The sequence below is a fragment of the Pleurodeles waltl genome, chromosome 6 (genome assembly GCF_031143425.1).
Source record: "Pleurodeles waltl isolate 20211129_DDA chromosome 6, aPleWal1.hap1.20221129, whole genome shotgun sequence".
In the NCBI taxonomy this organism is placed as follows: domain Eukaryota; kingdom Metazoa; phylum Chordata; class Amphibia; order Caudata; family Salamandridae; genus Pleurodeles; species Pleurodeles waltl.
The window spans coordinates 1,709,780,691-1,709,802,800 of record NC_090445.1 but is presented as its reverse complement, the minus strand read 5'-3'; the positions used below and the strand labels follow the sequence as shown (position 1 = coordinate 1,709,802,800).

The window sequence follows — 22,110 nt, the reverse complement described above, 5'->3', positions numbered from 1 at the left end:
GAGCGGGTCTTAGACTAGCTCATGCTTTCTCCTGCAGTACCCCTCTGGAAGATACTGGAGGAGCTCCTCCATTTCACCCATGTGACCGGTTGTATCTGAAAAAGAAGCCAAAGGAGCTGGCGCTGCATCTGTGGTTGGCAGATTGCACAGTGATTCATTTGCCCGCTGCATTAATGAGCTTGCTTTCTTTGTACGGTGGGGGGTGTGTCACCTGTACTCTGTGCATTGGCTTGTTTGTGAGCTCCCTGAGTCAGGAGGGAGCTGACAACGCATGTACAGTGGATCTGAAAAGGTTTTTGTTTGTATACCCTAGGCATGACCACACAGGCTGTATCCAGCTCTTTAAAGATGTCAGTGGCTGGTTTGAGCATGCCTTTCAGCATAGAGAGGTAATGCATGAAACGCTATGATGACAGTTTCCAGCTGAAAGTCCTCTTCGATGACATCTCTGTGCATGTCAACTCTATGGAATGAGGCAGCCCTGCTAAGGACCTCTTTGTCGGCGGTAGTCATTTGGTGGTGAGGGACGGGTGGGGTAAAGATCTGAGTCAGTGACCCCCTGGCGAGTCCACATCATGGGAACCCCAAGCATCTGCTTGTGGCGGCATGTCCTAAGGATCCCCGTCTGTTCAGCTCCAAAATCAGTGTGGTGACCCCTGAGGTGCGTAAAGGGTGGCAGGGGTCAGTGGGGAGAAAGGGGGGTGGAGTTTGATGCGGGGAGGAGTTTAGGATTAGGACAAATGGATGAGGCTGTGGAAGTCAGCTGGTAGACTTGCTGTGCCGCTTGTTCTCCTTGCGGGGTGATGATGGAGATTACAGAGCCGACTCAAAGCCGAGCTGATTCTTGGATGACTGCGTGGAGGGCCCCGGGACTAGGTGAGGATCCATCTCTTCTGGGGGTGGAACATAATGTTCTGATGGCTGGTGTCTAGTTCGTCCTGCAGCTTCTGTAGGACAGGTTCAACGGAACCACTGAAAAATGCCAATGCAAATGGGTCCCTGGCCCAGAGTGTGTCAGCTTCAGAAATTTTCTTTGGTGCAGAGTCCTAGCTGGGCATGGGGTCTGAAGTGGAAGTTCAGTGCCAACCATCTCCTGAACGCAGTGGTGACCAAGAAGCCTGTCTGAGCCACAAGCGTGGTTGCCTAGCCCTTGGTGGGGGTTTCTCAGACCGAGTGGTGTACAGGGGAGGAGGGATCATACTGTCAACCAGTTGAGAGGGTGGTAAGTCTTAGATCACCAAATCAGAGCCAGAACTTGCTTTGGCCTTTGCAGGCAGCTCTGACTGATGTTTCCCCCACACTGTCCTCGATGCCAAAGGTGCCTGGTTTGTCGTCTCCACTTCTGTGCAACATTTCAAAGTAACGAGCCCAACTGTTTCAAAGAGTCTTCATCAACCAGAAAGAGGAGCAGGTGTCATGCTTGGACAAGAAAAAGAGGTTGCACACTTGAAGTAGTTCAGCCCAGGGGTATTTCATGCAACACAGAGGACAGTTTAGAAAAGGTATCCGTTCCATCACAAGCAAGGCATTGGCAATGACAGAGCGAAACCGCGGAGGCCCTGAAGGAAAGACCTCTTGGGTCTAAGTCAGCATGATACCCGCTCAATCGAAGATGTGTTCATCAAGCCAATACAAGAAAGGGAAGCCACAATATCAGACCAATACTGACAGAAGGGAGACTAATCAAGGAGAACACCTCAACACCATGATACAGAACTCAGAAGCATGTCCGAACCAGACATCTATAAGAAAACAATCTAACAATGGAACCAATGACCATGCAGATTACCAGCACGAGGTGGAGCCACACTACCTCATGACTCGAGAATAATTCTTTAAAGAAAAACAACTTCCACACATCCAGACCTAACACTAGGCAGCAGGAGTATGCACAGCATGTATATTTACAGCCACACATGCCTCCAAAGGTACTACTGCAGCTGATGCTGAAGGCGTTGTGAGAGAGCTGTTGACCCACCCCCTTACACTCCCTAATCCTTCGGGCTGGGTTTGGAGTTCTCCTATTGGTTTAGATGTGTTATTGTCCTTCCTGATCTTCGAATATCCAATCCACCACAAACTGGTGGACACCATTAAAAGGCATAGTCAAGTGTTGCTGGACTCCTGTTCAGAATCCTGAGACTCTCACCCAGGAATGTCTTGGGGGACTATGCTAGTGGTAGTTTCTCTGGAGGACAGATCAGCAGAATCCAGGGCACACCCAATGTTGACATTAGAGGTGATACTAGAAGAGTTCCTTTCCACATTTCTTGTATGTCACGGGAATAGGGTTTGCCAGCTGCTGCAACTTCTCCTAACAATGGTATGAGTTATACTGAGACACAAGCCAACCAAGTGGCTATGCGCCTTTGGGAGGCAGAATCACAGCTACCTTTTTACCAGGAGCACTGATTTATTTGCACTGTGTCAGTAAGATGTGCAGCACCTGTGCGAAAGCCCTTTCCCAAGCTGTACAGACCACCAAGAATAAAGTAAAACATGGTCCCTGTGTACAAGTTACTTACCTTTGGTAACATTATATCTGGTAGAGACAATCTAGTTGCAGATTTCTTACCTTTGAATTTCCCCAGGCGTCAGACTGGATCAGGAGATTTTTCTTCGAGCAGTACCTCTGCACGCCAAAGGTGGCATCGGTCGACTACGCGGGCGCCAGGGTTGTGTTCGCAGTGATGACGTAGCGGTCATATATAGGTACCACCCCAGCGCGGTAACGTCAGTTTTTTTCCCACAGCTTTCCACGCCAGTAGTGCAGAGCCATGAAGAAAACCGAGTGGTGTGCCAAAATTAGAGCCCTTAAGGGGACGTTCCTGTCCCTAGAAATCAGTTAGCAGTGCGGGGAGGAAGGGCGGGTCAGTAAAGAATCTGCAACTAGGATATGTCTCTACCAGACATATCGTTACCGAAGGTAAGTAACTTGTACATCTGATAGAGACTTCTAGTTGCAGATTCCTTACCTTTGAATAGATACCCGAGCAATACCATCCCCGGTGGTGGGCTGCGAACCAAGATCACACCAAAAAGTCCTGCAGGACTGAAGGGCCAAAGTAGCCGTCTCTTCGGGACAGTCAAGTGTGTGTTTGGCAAAAGTGTGCAGAGATGCCCACCTCGCTGCTTGACAGATAACCAGGACTGGAACGCCCCATGGTAGCGTTGTGGGGGGAAGAAGTAGCTCTGGTGGAGTGAGCCTGCAAACCTAAAGGCGGTTGCATCTTAGTCAGAGCGTAACATTTTGATGCGTAAGAGCACCCATCATGAAATGGTCCTCTTCTGCACCGCCTTCCCCTTTCTTTGTACTCATATATCCCACAAAGAGTTGATCGTCCACCCAGAAGTCTTTGGTACGATCAAGGTAGAACTCCAACGCTCTTTTTGGGTGCAGACTGTGCAGTCTCATCTTCATGAGAGGGATGTGGGGGTGCATAAAAGGTAGGCAAGGTGATGGACTGACTGACATGGAAAGGTGTCACTACTTTAGGTAGGAAAGAAGCCCTTGTACAAAGGGCCACTTTGTCAGGGTGTATGGCCAGGCAAGGTGGCTTAGATAACAGTCTGAAGCTTACTCTGCGGGCAGAGGTAATGGCAACTAAAGAGGCAGTCTTGATGGTTAAGAGCCATAAAGGGCAGTTGTGAAGAGGCTCAAATGGGGCACACATAAGGTAAGTTAATATCAGGTTTAGATCCCTTTGGGGCATGATGAATGGGATAGGAGAAAAAATGTGTGAGACCTTTAAGAAACCTCCCAACTATAGGAGATTTAAATAAGGAAGGCTGATCAGGTGATCAAGAGAGCAGAGATCGCAGAAAGATATCCCTTAAGCGTGCTCAGGGTGGAACCCTGCTGGGCGAGGGAAAGAATAAACAGGAGGACTTGAAAAGAGGAGCACACAGAGGATCGACATTTGTTGATGCACCATGGCACAAATTTCTTCAAAGAGGCGTATACGGTTTTGGTTTAGAGCGGCAGGTCAAAAGACATCAACTGTCGCCACTCAATCTCCACGCAAGGCGGAGGGTGGACAGGTTCGGATGGAGGACCCTCCCCTGCTGCTGCAACAGAATATTCTCCCGAAGAGGCAGTCTGATCAGAGGAGCTATGGCCATGCTCAACAGCTCGGGATACCAGACTCTTCCTGCCCAGTCCGGAGCCACCAGTGTAACTTGGGCCCGGTCTTGCCTGATCTTCTTCAGAACTCTGGGCAGAATAAGTATGGGCGGAAAGGCATACAGGAGGCCTGAATTCCACTTGCGACGAAAGACGTTGCCGAGCGAATGCCGCCTTGGAAACTCCAATGCGCAAAACAGCTGACATTGCACGTTTTCTACAAAAACAAGTCTAGCCAAGGTTCTCCCCCATGAAGGAAAAGACCTTGCGCCACTTCCGGATGGAAACCCTATACATGATCGACCACGCATAGTCAGCTGAGTTCGTCTGTTCTCGTGTTCAAGGAGCCCACCAGGTGTTGAACCACCAGGGAAATGCCCTGATGTTCCAGCCAAGTTCAGGGACGAAGAGCCTCTTGACAAAAGGTCCACGACCCCACTCCACCTTGTTGCAGTACCACATGGCGGTGGTGTTGTCTGTGAACACTTGCACTGCTTTCCCCTTGAGAGAGGGAAGGAATGCTTTCAATGCTAGTCGAATCGCTCAGAGTTCCAGAAGGTTGATAAAGAGTCTGGTTTCCACCGGAGACCAGAGGCCTCTGATCTCTGCCTCTCCCATGCCAGAGACCTGCAGTGGTGGTTAATGAATCAAAATTGGGTCAAGATCCTTCCCCTCTCCTTAACCAGATCTCAGTCGTGACAGATGCGTCACTCCAGGGATGGGGCGGCCACATGGGAGAGGTGGATTGCTGGACATCCCCTGAAAAGCCAAATCTCAGTCAGTCGTGGCGTCTCAATGCCACCATCGATGCAATCGATCTGCCCAGAGAGTGTCGTATCCAGTCCACAACAAATCATGAACTTTGCTGCATCCCTCCCATCTGTTACAGCTTGGGAAAGGATAGTCCAGGCCTCCTCCGGAAGTCTAGGCAGCACTTGTACGATCGTATCCCAGAGAGTATGGGAATAGCGGCCCAAAAGGCACAGGGTGTTCATGGACTGCAGCGCTAGACTGTTGGAAGAAAACAACTTCTTCCCCCAAATTGTCCAGTCTTTTTGATTCCCTATCCGAGGGTGAGGCAGGGAATGTGCCAGAGGAAGTCTGGATAACGAGGCTCTCAGGCATGGGGGGTTGGGTGAGGAATTTCGGGTCTGTCTGCGCAGGCAGATGGCGGCCGGCAATCGTCCTATTCACAGGAGCCCCTGTGCTGGGTCTGGACCAAGTACCCAAAAAGGACGCCTGTCAGTGCCTCATTAAAGGGAAGAAGGGGTTCGGAAGAGAAAGACACCGGCTGAAGCATGTCAGTTAGGATATTAGGCCTAACCTCCACACAAAGTAGCTTGAGATCCAGGACATCAGCCGCCCTTCTCACCACCATGGAACATGAGGCACCCTCCTCCCTAGCCACAGTAGGAGAGAGCATACCAGTGTCCGGGGAGGTGTCTAGACCCCTGGCATCACCCAAATCCTGCACCCAGTCCATTTGGGGGTCAAGCTGGTATTCAGAAGGGTCCGGCGTCCCCTCCATACTCTGCCCATAATCCATACCCATAAACATAGGGGTCTGGATCAACCCTGGGCCCAGGAGGGCCCATAGAGAACGGAATCTGTGTTGAGTGATGTTGTTCCGGGTCGTCGAGTATGAGGATGGGATCAATGTCGATTGTGGGCCCAACCGACGTCGGGAGCATCGTCGTCTGACCCGACGCCCGGGAAGGTCGCTGTGGCACGACCGGCATCAGGACAGATCCGCGATTAGATCTGGAGGAGCCCTCTGGAGCCTAAGCCGATAACTTCGAACCAGAGAGGGCCCCACCGAGTGGGTGCCTGAGGGCACCGAAGGTGGGCGGTCTGCCCAAAAATGAGTCGTATTGCCTCTTAAAATTCTTTGAGCTGGGCAGGGGTGGCTCTGGCTCCCGCGAAGTCGGGGAGGTGTGGAGTCAACCCAGATGAAGGCTCCGAGGACAGAGGACTAGAGCATCGATGCTGTACCCACGCTGCATCATCAGAGCGACGGGGTGAAGTTGAAGGAACGCTTGTCCTTCAACTACTTTTATTGACCCAAACATCCCGATGACTTAGAGGACAAAGAGTGGTGATGACTCTGCGGCCGGTCTCGAAAACTTCCTCTCGTACGAGACCGTGAGCACCGCGGAGTTGAGTGTCGGGCCGCCATGAGCTTTAGGGATTGCTCCCTCAAAGCTTTCGGGTACATGGCCTGACACTCTGAGCACGACTTCGGGTTGTGATCGTGCTCCAGGCACCAAAGACACACGAGGTGCAGATCCGTCACAGTCATCATTTGGTGACAGGAGTTGCAGGGCTTGAATCCGGTCTTGCGGAACATCCCTCGACACAGCCACGACCTCGTCAAAAGAATTCGACAAAAGTGTCGACATAGTCAAAAAATTACTGAGGTATCTCTCTCTGGATCTGTTCGTAGGCTGGCGCAGAAAGAAAATAAATTGCTGCATTTTGGATAAACTGAAAGTGTACATTCTCCATAATCCAACCTTCCCCCAAACCTGCCCTCACATTTCTGACATGGATCCCAAGCTGTTGCAGTCACAATATCTTTGTATGTTGGGTGTAGAAACACCAGTGAGTCGAGGTCTGAGGTGCCTCTTCCACAGCATGACGGCCCTAGAGCTCTGAAAATTAAGTCCTAACACAGGGGTGAGGGGGAATCTGAGGTGGAGTCCATTTCTTGGTGCATAGTGGATTTCACTGGCGGGATCAGGAGTTACATTAAAACTGAAACTCTGACTACAAAGAAAAACGTACAACATCCGCACCCAGCTCTAGAGGCAAAGAGTTCTGTAGCAACACTTGCTGCAAGCACTTTGGATACAGTGGTTGCTTTCACCAACCAAAAATCTGCACATCAAGTTCCAAGACACAGGTCCCTGAACCTGGTAGTCCTGGGTACTTGCTGTGGATGTCAGCTACATCCAGCAACCAGTCTCTCCGGCAGTAACACTTGAGTAGTTGTGCTCCCAACTGCCCTCAATCTTCCAGGTTGCACCAATGTTCTGGTAGCCAGGTTAAATAGGACAACAAAAATACTCAAGGACTTATTTTTGACATATTTTGAACTCAGTAAGGTCTTTGTTCAAGTGTGGGTAAGAGGTTTAAGGATGTTTGTTAGAAACTGTTGTGACCCCAATAACTCCAACACTGCAGCTCAAAGTCAGAACTCACCTTTCAACCAGCCTACCAAAATACTTAAGTCGATTTATATGCAACTTTGACGCATTGTGTTTGTGTCTGGCAACTCTGTCGCAGTGATGGACTGCGTATCAGCACAGGAAACACTGGCAGGCCCAGGGCACAATGAAGTGACTTCACAGTGGTTTAGTCAACACAATATCCCTTTGACACAGAGCACAATACTTACTGCCTGTACTGGATTCTGTGGCGGCAATGAAAGGTCATGCCAAGAGGCTGCATCAGTGCTAGATCCGCTCTTTAATGTTCAGAAAGCAACTCAAAGGGTTAAAACAAGAGAGAGAAACGGAATCATGCAGCAACAGCAGCAGCAGAATTGCACAAATCAAAACCAGATCATCTTTTGTTTCATACAATCAAAATACAATGTGTAAAACCTAGAGGCAGGCGAATGTGGGGAGGTGGCAAGACCCTTATGAAGTGTGGGACATACAACCACAATGGTATTTTAAAACTGAAGAGTCAAGGGCTATAGGCTCCTCAGCATATTCCTCCCCTCCCCTCAATTCCTGTGGCAACCAGAGGCAATCCCAGACAGCCACAATCACCTGCCCAGCAGAGAATCAAAAATATAGAAGGATTTGTTAACGGTGATGTCAATGCATCATAAAATACTCTGAAGCGCTTGCTTATCCAAGCCCAGAACCAACTCTTATTTCTCCACCCATCATGCTATACAAAATGCATCCACAGGCTTGCTGTCAGGGGAACAGGTAGGGAGAGCAGATTAGCCCTTTCTTTAAGGGCAACACTGCCTTAGTTTGCTCAGAAAACTCAGTTATCTTTTACCAATGTTTGGTTGTGAAATAAGAGGCCAGCTTCACCCCCTGCCTGCTCTTCCTGCAAGCAGTGTAGACGATGCTGACATCACGCAGACACAAGGACGGTGGGCATCAGTAACGGGAGGCTGATTGCTTCAAGGGTCAGATGGATTCACAAAAAGCAGATCTTTAAAAGGGACCAGTGACATCTGCATGCCAAATGGATCATTTCTTACAATGATAGCCAGAAAGCCTTCAATGTCTCAAATGAAGGAATATGCATGGATGGATAATAAACACCCAATAATTGAGCAGGATTATAGTTTTCCAACTTGATTTGTTATGGGGAGAATGAGTGACACACCTGTAAAGTGTCAACCTCATTAGGTTATTTTTTTAATTTTAAACAGAGGCCTCCCTTCTCCCCTTTCAATAATCTCACAGTATAACGTCAGTCTCTCTGGAATCCAGCCAGTAGCAGGTGCAGGAAGGCTCCATACAATCCATGCTGGAGAACCACAATACAGGTCATTACTGTAACCATTAGTTCACTCTGGCCAGCCCATGGGGTACTAAAACTCACCCAACCCCTTAATGTAATCTCACTGATTCAGAGTCTGCATTTATTACAAAAGGATCCTTTCTGGGGGGGTCCGAATCATTAAATGCCATCAGATGAGCACGCGCACACAGACCAGGCCGCTCAGTCACCAAACTGCTGCTGATCTAGCATCCTTGCTGTCCTGCCCTTCTGGAGTTAACATAGCCATACAACACTACAGGAAGGACCTAGGCCTTGCGGGATGGTACGCAGTCCATGGCAGCACCCACCTTGGATCAGACCTACTCCCCGAATGATGGAAAAGACAATCAATGAGAGACGAAAGGTGGGTGGGGAGTCAAGAGTGCTTTCACAGGCATAAAATGAAGAAACGAACCTTCAAAGCCAGAGCACCCTGCCATCCTCTGCTCCTGAAACGGAACCTGCCACTTCCAACTTGGGGGCTCCAATTGTAGGCCTATATAGGTACCTCTTTTGGCAAATAAAGCACATGGAACCTAAAAACAGCTTTCTCATACGCACCCTCTTAAGGCCCCCCTCCAGTCAAGCTTAAAAGTAGTAAAAAAGCTGGCACTAAGCTAACCCATCAGCAGCCCTTTAAGGAGCCTAGGTACGAAAAGTCCACATTCTGATTCCAGAGCATCTCCAAGAAGACTGGCTATCAAAGGACTGCTGAGAAAACGCTTCAAATGTTAAAATAAATCCTGATCCAGGAGTAAACTCAGAATAAAAAATAAAAAAAAAAACTATTTAAATGTCTAATTCCCAGCACCCCCTCTATATCTACATCGGTGTTACTGAGGCTGAGGAAGGCTCTCAGGGCGACCAACACCTGCCCAAGCACTGAAGTCCAGGTCTTTGACAGGGCACCCTTGCAGCCACGTAAATATAGAGCACCCTTTCTGAAAGGGAAATATGATCACACAAGAGAGGAGCAATTTAAAACGGGACTTGAGGGGTGGTCCTTTCCATCCTTTGCTGTTCTGTACCTTCAGGACCCCAACATCATCAAAGAGAACAGAGCTTGATGCTAGATGAATCTTAGGGGAGGATGCAGAGGCCATATAGAAGAAAAAAGACAAGCAATAAGAAGTAGGAAAGCGCTAACAAAAATGAGAAGCACGAACCATGGAAACGTCAAGTGGTGATTGGTACTCAGGAGGATAAAACAGATTTGAGGAAAGGTTAAGGAGCCCTGGGGTAAGAATGCAGTGCTCATGGAGGCGGAGAGACTGAATTGCAATGTGAATCAGCTAAAAAAGATGTGAATAGAAAAAAAAAAATGATTGTAAAAATGTCACTGGAACGCTAATTGACAAGGGGATTGTAGGGGTTAAAGCGAGATGATTTGTTATGGTTAAGAGCAAAATGGGACAGTACAAATTACAGGCTCAAACTAGTGTGACAGGGAAGTATTGCAAGGTTCACGGACATTAGGCAGAGGATAGCAAGATGGGCTGGAAAGGTACAATACAATTTGGTGATGTGGGGAGATGCAGTAGTGTTAAGGGCGAGGACAAGTGCTTGGTTCACGAGCTGCCACATGCTAGGAAGATGAGGATGGGTTCAGATAAACGCAACAGGGTTAGAATGATGCAAGACAGCTATTGCTGGGGAGAAGAAAAGACCCAGACGTGAGGGATGAGACAGGACAGATATCATGGGGGTGAAGAAAAAAAAAAATACAAGTGAGTCCCATCAAGCAAGCACTGCTCCTTCTGAACACTCCACTCAAAGCAGACTAAAACTCCTCTACGATTTGCTGTCTGAATGCTCAGTTCAGCAGTGCCTCCTAAATTCCTCTTCGTGTAAACAATAACCCACATTTCTATGGAGTGGACTCATTTAGAGTCTGCATTCAGTGTTAGGTCTGGCTATGAGGCCCGACTCACTTCTCTGATTGAACCTCCCTGCGGTGTCCCACTGTTATCTTTCATTCACTCTGTGAACCTCATGGAGATTCTATCCATGTCTGCCCACGTGCTTCTTTCGCCCCCTTAAGCCTCCCTGCCTCCCTCCACGACCTTCCTGCACTCTTTGCCACTCCCTCTGCATAAACTTCCAAGAGATCATCATCTTTAACGCACCCCTCGCCGCCTCTGTAGAGGGCTACCTCGTATGGACGCCTCTGAAAGGTGCCTTTTGTCCATCTGTCCAAGCGTGGACTCCGTGAAGACCTCTGTGTGGCTCTCTAGCCCAAATCCTGCAGAAGTCAGCCTTCTTTCTATGTATGAAGTCCTGCAGAAATAAAGACGGACCGCGGGGGCGCTGCAAGCAGCCTTACAAGCACATATATGAATTATGTGTAGCTATTAGGCTGATGATCTATTTTTCCAAGTCTCTGCAGATACCGATCCATATGTACTAGCTAGGACCCCAAAACCCATTAGTTTGTATCACAAGCTATAGACTGGCTGAAGCCATTCATCCCCATTGTCTACGTATGGATCGCTCGAAGCCATCAGCTCTTATCTTCTGTAGATACAGGCCCAGCTGCCATGGTTCACCTTTTCTGCTGATGCAACTCCTGCTGCCATTAGTCCTCAGCTAAACAGTGCACAGCAAGGGACAGAAAAAGGTCAATGTGGCACAGTTGTGATAGACCAGTTTGCACCCCACTCACTGTCTTGGCAAGGCTCATTTTTACTCTCAGCCCAGAGCACTAAAGAATATCCTTCGATCAGGTTAAATTCAGAGGTTAGTCACCCCGTGTGCCATATCCTTCACCCACGACAATGTGGTAAGCTACGTCGTGAAAGCGCCGTTTCCAAGAGCAATGGTGAAAGATCTTAGTCTGTAAGTAATATGTAGTAAAGCCTCAGTGATGCATGCCCGTCAGTAAGACAACTCTTAGTCTGCAGGAGCCAACTGTGAAGGAACTTCTACGGGTCCACTGTGGCTCTCAGAGCATCACTGAGGCTGATTTTCCATTTTGGTAACCGGAGTGTGTGCACGGCATGCAGAGAAAAGGCTCTCCTCTTCCAAAAGGGGTCACATGGCAGGGGACATGGGAGGAATCTTCGGCTCTCAACTCCTTGCTGTGGCAAAGTCTCCCTTCCATTTTCAGGAGAGCTGGTGAGGAGCCTCGAGCATTTCCATCAAGAAGGTGTCGATTGGGGTGTCTCCGATTAGCTTGAAGAAGAATAGGTGCTCCAGGCACTTCAGCCCAATGGAGCGGAGAGCTGGAAGGCGGAGCAGTAGCTTCGCAAACCTAGAGAAAGATACAGAAGAGGTCAGTGGCCAAGAGAATGGAGAAGCAGCAACTCTCAACACTAACCAAATACTGCCTCGATAATGTGGGACTCACTGACCCCCTCCCCCCCCCCCGCCAATCTAGGTTCTCCAAGGAAATTAGAAACTAACTGTGTAGACTTAACGGTTAGCAACCACAATGAGGGAAACAACATCTTTAACAGTGCAGAACAAGCCTTCCAGAACAAAATGATGCTGGGAAACCAAAATCAAATACAGTTGTTACATATAGACCAATGTATTATTGCCAACAAAATTCAAGACATAATTGGAAATAACTAAGAGAGAGGTTGACGACCAGGTTAGAAAAAGTGCTTATAATCAGAAAAGGAAAGCCAACATTCATAAAATATATGGACATTTCACTGTGAACAACTCAGTAAGGTTGTAAGAAAATACATTAAAAGCCCAAACACATTTCCATCACACTGGAAACGTGCTTCCACAGGAAATTCATGATACAGGCACCTTTTCAAGTCAAGACCCTCTTCCGGGGTTTGGCAGGGAGAATTTCATTCCAACTCCTGCATTCCGCTCCTGGATCTCTGCTTACTCTGCCACCCTGATGTGCAGCTGGTTAGAAAAGAAGCAGTTTGGAACAAAATATTCCCAGATGGACAGGTTTATCCAAAAAGGGGGTGTGCTACTTCTGAAACCTTGGTGCCCCTCCAATTCTGAGAGGTAATTCCTGCCTGTTCACTGCATAATCAATGCATGAGGAGGGGGGCTGCCCTCCTCCTCCTCGGTCTCTTGGTACCTTCTGGGTTACCCACATGGAGGAATGTTAATGAACTCTAAGCTAGGAGGCCCTGACCATCACTGAGCAAAAAGGATGTGGGTTGTCCCAGCAAAGGGCACGTTAGCTAAACTGAGATTAGAATGGCTGCCTTCCCAAACCCATCAAGCTTCTACCAAGATGAGGGTGCGCACAGGGAGCTGCAATATCCAGCAGACCAGCTAGCAGCTCAGCTCACATTTAAGACAATGGCTCACCATAATCACCCAATGAACCCACCGACTCCCAAAATACGTACCTCAGACAAGACGCAAAAAGGACCCAGATAAGGGAGGCTGCAGGGGTTTTTAACAGCATGGAGTTGGTAGGCAACCCCTCCTAAGGGGTACCCAGAGTATAGGTTAATGGTGCCACCCCTGTCCTTCTACCACTGCCTAGGGGGAGAGGGCAGTAGGCACCAGCTGTAAAAGAGGCGTTTACCAAGCTTGTCCACTCAACCTCAGGGCCTGGCTCTGGGGTCTGGATCCCTGTAAACAGAGACCCTCAATGGGCGCACACGACTCATGTTCACCGAGGTAGAGATCATGAAATCCTGCAGCAACTTTCCAGTGGCTTACCAGGAGATCCAACAGTGCAGGGAGGCGCGCGCTCCAACGCTGTGCAAAGACTTCCTGTCCAAACAGATGCAACTTAAGAAGTAGCACAATCAATAACATTTTTCACAAATTTTGAATTCTAAAGCAGAGCTCCTGCAGATTTTGTCACATTGAACACACAGTCCTAAAATCTTACTACTGGTGCTACAGAGGAGTTGAGCTCTATCACTCCATCTCACTAACCAGAGTTCAGCCAAGACTATTTTTGGCTCAGACCCTATGGGCGGCGGGGAAAGCATACACGCACGCGCAGAGTTATGATAAGAGGCTCCGCTCTGAAAAGTGCAAGGAAAAATAACCACATGTTGAAGCTCAACTACGTGACTTCACTAAGAAATATTCTGACTCTCTCCCATTGCCTCTGTTGCAAGAAAGTGTCACAATAAAAATTTAACTCAAGTACCTGCTTTGTCACAGGAAGAATATGCACCATCCCATACTAAACAGAGACAGTATGTACAAAGGATAAAAGCGGGTCTCCTACCAAAACTAGGGTAGCTGGAATCCTTGGTTATACAATTAGAAACTACCAGGGTGACTGACCTCACTAAGGAATTTGCAGCATACTTCTAAGGCCTTTATACTCACCACATCAGGACACAAACACTAGAAGAGATAAAGTTAGTGAAATGATTGCCCCCACTATTAGGTAAGGCTAGGAACACATTTGAAGGTAGCATTTCAGGGGAGGTCCAGAATGCCATAAAAGATATGTCCAGAGGAAAATCATCAGGGGAGGTTAGCTTCCGAGGAGAGTTCTAACCAACAAGTTACTTACCTTCGGTAACAAATTACTTGGTAGAAACATTCTAGTTGCAGATTCCTTGCCTTAGAATTTCCCCCAGGTGTCAGACCAGAACTGGAGATTTTTCTTTGAGCAGTACCCTTGCATGCCATCTGGTGACAATGTTTGACTCTGCGTCTGTCTCTAGTGTGGTGGTCACATTGATGACATTGCGGTCGTCTATAGGTGCCACCCCGGCATGCTGACTTCAGTCTCTTTTCACAACTTTCCAAACCATTAGCAAAGAGCCATGAAGAACACTGGGAATGGTGGGCCAGATCTAGGGCCCTGAAAAAGGAATCCCTGTCCCTAGAAATCAGTTCGCAGTGCGGAGAGAATGGGCGGGTCTGTAAGGAATCTACAACTAAAATGTGTCTCTACCCGATAATTACCAAAGGTAAGTAACTTGTTCATCTGATAGAGATTTCTAGGTGCAGATTCCTTACCTTAGTATTGATAACTAAGCAATACCATCCTCGGCGGTGGGTTGCAAACCAAGATCATACTAGAAAGTACTGCAGAACTGAACGGCCAAATCAGTTGTCTCTATGGACTGGACTGTCTAGGCAGTAATGCTTTGTGATCGTGTGCAGAGATGACCACATTGCTGCCTGGCAGATGTCCAGGACAGAAACTCCGCATGCTAACTATGTAGTGGCAGCAGTTGCTCTGGTGTAGTAAGCACGCAAACTCTCAGGGGTTGCTTCTTTGCCAAAGCGTAGCATCTTCATGCAAAGCACCACCCAACGCAAGAAGGGCCGCTTCTGCACCGCCCGTCTTTTCTTCACACCTCATACAAAGAGTTCATTGTCCAACCGGAAATCTTTGGCACGACTGAGGTAGACCGCCAAAGTTCTTTTTGGATCCAGACAGTGGAGTCTCTCCTCTTCAAGAGAATAATGTGGAGTAGCAAAAGTGATGGACTGGCCTACATGAAAGGGCGTGACCACCTTGGGAAGGAAAAAGGCCTTAGTACAAAGCACCACTTTGTCAGGATGGACAGATAAAAATGGTGGCTTCGAAGAAAGAGCTTGAACTCACTCAGCGAGCAGAGGTGATGGCAATGAGGAAAGCAGTTTTTAGTGTGAGAAACTGCAAAGGAAAATTATGTTGGGGCTCAAAACGAGTACACAAGATAGGTAAGGACCAGGTCCTAATCCCACTTTGGCATTATGAACGGGGGTAGGTGTGAACAAATGGGGGAGTCCCTTAAGGAACCTCCCAACAATGAACTTCAACAAAGAAGGTTGATCTGTCCATCTGAGAAAGGCAGGGTTGGCAGATAGCCTTTAAGGGTGCCTAAATCAGAGCCCTAATGGGCAAGAGAGCACAAGCAGAAGGACCTCAGGCAGCAGTGCAGAAAGGGGATCAACAGGCTTGTTGGCACACCATGCCACAAATTTCTGCCAACAATAGGGGTATACCGTTTTGGTGGAGTGGGCATGGCTGCATAGATAACATTGCAGGCTTCGGGCGGAAGGTCGAAAGCTGTCAAATGCCAGCGCCCAATCTCCACACAATTAGGCAGAGTCTGGACAAGTTCGGGTGGAAAACCGCTCCCTGCTGCTGTGACAGAAGATCCTCGTGAAGGGATAGTCTGATCAGAGGAGCTGTGGAAATGAGGCAATTCCTTTTAGGACTACTACAACCCCCTGCAGTGGCCAAAGTTCCCCAGGGAATCTTCTCAAGGGTGGGATTTCTTAAAGAGGTGTTATGGGACAGAGGTGCAAACTTCACGTCTGCATACCTTAAAGCCATTTGGAAAGAGTGTAGCGTCACTTACAAATTCACCACTCCTTGTCCACAAACAAATGGGTTGGTTGAGAGATTCAAGAAAACCATCAAAGGCATGCTCATGGGGGACTCAGAAAAAGAAGAAGGTGGGATGTCCTATTTCCTGGTCTCCTTTTTGCCTAAAAGGAGGATGCTCAAAAGGGAGTGGGCTACAACCCGTTTGACCTTTTCTTGGGATACACTGTTAGGGGTCCCCTTGCCATTGTGAAGGATGCTGGGAGCAGCCTCTCAAGTCTCCCAAACAGGACATTGTGGATTATGTGTTGGGCCTAAGATCCAAAACTGCCAAGTACATGAAGAGGGCATCTAAAAATCTTCAGGCCAGCCAAGAACTGCAGTAACAGTGGCACGACGAGAAGGCTGCACCGACTGTTTACCAGTCGGGACAGAAGGTGTGGGTCCTGGAGCATGTGGCTCCCAGGGCACTCCAAGATAAATGGACTGGTCCCTACACTACTGCGAGAGAAAAGGTGAAGTCACCTACCTGGTTGACCTGGGCACTCAGAGAACCTCCACAGGGTACTTCATGTGAATCGCCTAAAACCTTATTAGGACAGGGCTGGCAAGACTTTACTCATGGCCACTGATGAAGGTCAGGAAGAAGAGTGTCCCTCTCCCTGATCTCTTCTCTCACAATACAATGGCTTGTTCAGTAGAGGGAGTTGTTATTGCTGACTGCCTCTCTGACCAAAAACAGGATGATTGCAAAAGTCTCCTGGGTCAGCTCTCTCAACTGTTCTCCTTATTCCCTAGTCAACCCACATGGTTGATAAAGGAGACAGCCTGCCTGTCAAAGGTAAAATATACAGGCAGTCTGATCATGTTAGGGAATGCATCAAGGCGGAAGTGCAAAAGATGCTTGACCTGGGAGTTACTGAGCCTTCAGACAGCCCTTAGGCTAGTTCTGTAGTCCTAGTACCAAAACCCCACTCTCAAAATGGCAAAAAAAGAGATGAGGTTCTGTGTGGACTACAGAGGCTTCAATACAGTCACAAAAATCGATGCTCATTGTAGTAAAATGCCCCTTTTGGCATATGTAGGAAAATGGCTCCCTGTTGCAGTTACCCTCCACTTTTTGCCTGATGCTGACTTGACTGAAGTGTGCTGGGACCCTGCTAACCAGGCCCCAGCACCAGTGTTCTTTCACCTAAAGTGTACCATTGTTTCCACAATTGTCACACCCCTGGCACACAGATACGTCCCCTGTAAAAGGTACCAGTGGTACCAAGGGTCCTGTGACCAGGGAAGGTCCCTAAGGGCTGCAGCATATGTTGTGCCACCCTATGGGACTCCTCACCTAACACATGCACACTGCCATTGTAAATGGTGTGTGTTCGTGGGGAGAAAAAGGCAAAGTCGACATGGCATCGCCCTCAGGATGCCATGCCCACAAAATACTGCCTGTGGCATAGGTAAGTCACCCCTCTAGCAGGCCTTACAGTCCTAAGGCAGGGTGCACTATACCACAGGTGAGGGTATAGCTGCATGAGCAATATGCCCCTACAGTGTCTAAGCAAAACCTTAGACACTGTAAGTGCAAGGTAGCCAGTATATGGTCTGGGAGTTTGTCAAATACGAACTCCACAGTTCCATAATGGGTACACTGAATACTGGGAAGTTTGGTATCAAACGTCTCAGCACAATAAATGCACACTGATGCCAGTGTGGAACTTACTGTAAAATGCACTCAGAGGGCATCTTAGAGATGACCCCTGAATGCCAGTCCAACTCCTAGTGCTAGGCTGAACAGGTTCTGCCAGCCTGCCACAACCAGACGAGTTGCTGGCCACATGAGGAGAGTGCCTTTGTCACTCTGTGGCCAGGAACAAAGCCTGAACTGGGTGGAGGTGCTTCTCACCTCCCCCTGCAGGAACTGTAACACCTGTCAGTGAGCCTCAAAGGCTCACCCCTTTTGTTATAGCACCCCAGGGCATCCTAGCTAGTGGAGATGCCCGCCCCTCCGGCCACTGCTCCCACTTCTGGCGGCAAGGCTGGGGGAGATCATGAGAAAAACAAGGAGGAGTCACCCACTAGTCAGGACAGCCCCTAAGGTGTCCTGAGCAGAGGTCACCCCTGCCTTTAGAAATCCTCCATCTTGAGTTTGGAGGATTCCCCCAATAGGATTAGGGATGTGCCCCCCCCTTTCCCTCAGGGAGGAGGAACAAAGAGGGTGTAGTCACTGTCCATTGGCTACTGCCCTCCTGACCTAAATACACCCCTAAATCTAGTATTTAGGGGCACCCCAGAACCAAGGAAATCAGATTCCTGCAACCTGAAACTAGAAGGACTGCTGACCTGAAAGCCATGCAGAGACAACACCTGCTTTAGCCACAGCCCTACCGGTCTGTCTCCTGACAGGAAGAAAACTGCACAGTAACGCATCCGAAAGAGACCAGCGACCCCTGAAGCCTCAGAGGACAGCCCTGAAATCCAAAGGACCAAGAAACGCCAGAGAGCAGCAGCACTGTTCACCTACAGCAACATTTTTGCAACTTTCTAACAACTTTCAAAGAGCTCACTCTTTCCGCTGGAAGAGTGTGACTTCACACTCTGCACCAGACGCCCCCGGCTCGAACTCAAGAGAACCAACACTACAGGAAGGACTCCCAGGTCACTGCGACCTCGTGAGTAACCCGAGACAACCCCCCTGATCCCCAACAGCGACACATGCAGAGAGAATCCAGAGGCTCCCCCTGACCGCAACTGCCTGTAACAAGGAACAGGATGCCTGAAACAAGCACTGCACCTGCAGCCCCCAGAAGGAACCAAACTTCAGTGCAGGAGTGACCACCAGGCGACCCTCTGCCTAGCCCAGTCCGTGGCTGGACTGAGAAGGCCCCGTGCCCTGCCTGCACTGCTAGAGTGATCCCCAGGTCCCTCCACTGATTTCTATCCCACACCTGACGCCCACTTTGCACACTGCACCCAGCCACCCCTGTGCCGCTGAGGGTGTGTTTTGTGAGCCTACTTGTGCCCCCCACCCCCCGGTGTGCCCTCTGAGGACGCGGATACATACCTGCTGGCAGACTGGAACCGGAGCACCTCTGTTCTTCATAGGCACCTATGTGTTTTGGGCCCCTCTTTGACCTCTGCACCTGACCGACCCTGTGCTGCTGGTGTGATAACATTGGGGATGCCTTGAACCCCCAATGGTGGGCTGCCTATGCCCAGGAACATGAACTAAGTGCCTTACCTGCCTGAAAAACTAACCATTACTTACCTCCCCCAGGAACTGTTGATTTTTGCACAAAGTGTCCACTTTTAAAATAGCTTATTGCCATTTTAACTAACACTGTGTATGTTACTGCTCTAACTCAAAGTTCCTAACTTACCTGTGTGGAGTACCTTGTATTTTATGTATTTACTTCCAATCTTGAACTTGTGGTTCTAAAAATAAATTAAGAAAATATTTTTCTATGGGCTGGAGTAAGTCTTTGATTGTGTGTTCCTCATTTATTGCCTGTGTGTGTACAACAAATGCTTAACAATACCCTCTGATAAGCCTACTGCTCGACCACACTACCACAAATAGAGCATTAGAATTATCTGATTTTGCCACTATCTTACCTCGAAGGGGAACCCTTGAACTCTGTGCACACTATCCCTTACTTTGAGATAGTACATACAGAGCCAACTTCCTACATCCATGTTACATCCAGTTACTATTTCAGGGAGTCTGACTGCCACACATTTAACAATGTAGAGCATAAGCTTCCCCACTCCACATACCTCTTGTGGAACATTGGCATGATCCCCCACTCGGGTAAGGCGTAGAGGGAAGGCTGGTAGATGTCATCCGGAAGTTAGGCATTGTATATAATGTCCCCAAGATCGCACTGTCGACGATTAATCAGTCCTAATCTCAATACACTTGGAAACGTGCACACGGATTTCAACACCCATGTACCTAAACAATGAAGAACAAGTTACTTAACTTATGTTCTTTATGCCTTCAGACTGGATCCAGAAAATGTAAAGCAATAGTCCAGTGCATTTATAGGTGGCATCAGGCAGTCCACACAACGCCTCTCCGCTCCGAGAGTGACAAATACAACCTCACATAAGCACCACCCATGCAAGCTAACATCAGTTGATATTTTAGGCTTGCCACACCCTTTGACCAGTTTGCAGATCTCTAGGGATCTTTTTAGTCTGAAAACAATTCAGTTCACAGAACAGTGAGGTTGGAGGGTCAGTGAGGAATCCGTGGTTAATGTATCCACCAGAAAGAACCTTAACAAAGATAAGTAGCTTGCCTTTTTGATGGATATTTCCAACTGCAAAATCCTCACTTTGTGAATAGATACGAAAGCAATACCTCCCAGGTGGTGAATGTGTGAACTGGTTCATACCAAAAAGTCCTGCAGGATCAAGCAGGCAAAATGCCCATCTTGACAGACCTAACAGTGCTTTGTGGATAAGTGTAGATGCTGATGTAGCGCCTGACAAATATCCAGGCCAGGCGCGGCGTGTGCCGATACTGTGGCAGCAGCTCTGGTGGAATGAACCTGTGGGACTTCCAGAGGCTGCATCTTGGCCATTTCGCAACGGATCTTGATGCAGAGCACAATCCATCAAGAGATGGCCACCTTGTGAGAAAGTAGCCTCTTTCTACCATGTTTACTCCCATTTTTGGCCTGTTTCTCAGTGTGTTTTTTACTGTGTCACTGGGATCCTGCTATTCAGGATCCCAGTGCTCACAGGTTGTGGCCTACTTGTCAGTCTGTTTCACTGTTTTTGTCAGTATGCTGGACTGTGAAACTGGAGTCCTGCTAACCAGAACTGCAGTGATTATGCTCTCCCCGATTCCAAACTTGTACTTACATACTGGTAACCCAGTATTCCACCCCAAATTGGCATACTGGACCCCCCCCCCCCCTTTTTTTTTTTTAATAAGCCCCTTGTATATTGTACCTAGGTACCCAGGGCATTAGGGTTCCAGGAGATCCTTATGGGCTGCAGCATTTCTTTTGCCACCCATAAGGAACTCATAAAAACACTTCTTCAGGACTGCCATTGCAGTCTGAGTGAAATAGTGTAAGCACTATTTCACAGCCTTTTTTACTGCACCAGGTCACTTATAAGTCACCTATATGTCCAACTTTCAGTTCCTGAAGTCTAGGTGCAAAGTAACTGTGTGTGAGGGCACCACTGCACTAGCAGAGGTGCCCCCATGTTGTCCAGGAACAAATTTCCCAGACTTCATGGGTACGGTGACACTATTAGAAGTGTGCACTACATATAGGTCAATACATATACGCAGCTTCATAATGATTACTCCGAATATGGCCATATAAAGGTGTCCAACAACTGGGTATTGTACCCCAATACTGATTCTGGTATGGATGCTCCAATTCCATGCACCCTGTGGGCTCCACCACGGACCCCCAGTACTGCCATACCAGTATTCAGAGGTTTTCACTGCAGCCACAGCAGCTGCCACCTCACAGACAGGCTTCTGCCCTCCTGGGGCTTCAGCAGCTCAATCCCAGAAAGGCAGAGTAAAGCATTTATTTTGGGACAGGGGTGTTACACCCTCTCCCTTTGGAAATAGGTTTACCGGCATGGGAGGGGTTTCCTCCCAGAGCCTCTGGAAGTGCTTTGAAGGGCACAGATGGTGCCCTTCTTGCATAAACCAGTCCACACCGGTTCAGGGACCTCCTCCCCTTGTGGGTGGAAAGGCTTGTTGGCGGAATCCAATGACACAAACCAGACTGCATTCATCCATCCGGCATGGGACATCTTCTGCACCAACCAAGAACCTGCATCGGTCTTCTATGGTGCAATACGGACTGTCTTCTCATCCGGGTTAGCAGGGGCTCCTGTTCTCCCTGGACTCTCCAGTGCTTCTTGGACTTGGTCCCCTTCTTCCACAGGTCTGCAGGTCCAGGAATCCATTGTTGGTGTCTTGCAGTCCCTTCTGGTTCTTGCATTCTCTTCTATCATGACTTCTAGTGTGTTTTAGGAAACTTGCCGTGTTTCACTCCAGCTTTCCTGGGCTCTGGAGTGGGGTATTTTACTTAACTTTGTTGTTTTCTTACACTCCCAGAACTCCTCTACACACTACACTTGCCTAGGTGGGAAACCGACTTTCGCATTCCACTATTTTAGTATATGGTTTGTGTTCCTCCCAAGGCCCATTGCAACCTGTGGTGTTTTTCACTATTTGCACTATTTTCCTACTGTGTAGTTATCTGTTTTTGGTTACTAGTGT

At 48.5% G+C, this 22,110-nt stretch overlaps 1 protein-coding gene across 1 annotated transcript in view; it reads right to left on the bottom strand.

Moving 5' to 3' along the window:
* Positions 1–7,572: 7,572 nt before the first annotated feature.
* RXRB (retinoid X receptor beta) overlaps positions 7,573–22,110 on the bottom strand; it is a 128,034-nt gene continuing 113,496 nt past the window's right edge. The window contains exon 10 of the mRNA XM_069241896.1: positions 7,573–11,885. Coding sequence (XP_069097997.1) covers positions 11,738–11,885 — 148 coding nt within the window. The 3' untranslated portion in view covers positions 7,573–11,737. The remainder of the gene's footprint in view (positions 11,886–22,110) is intronic.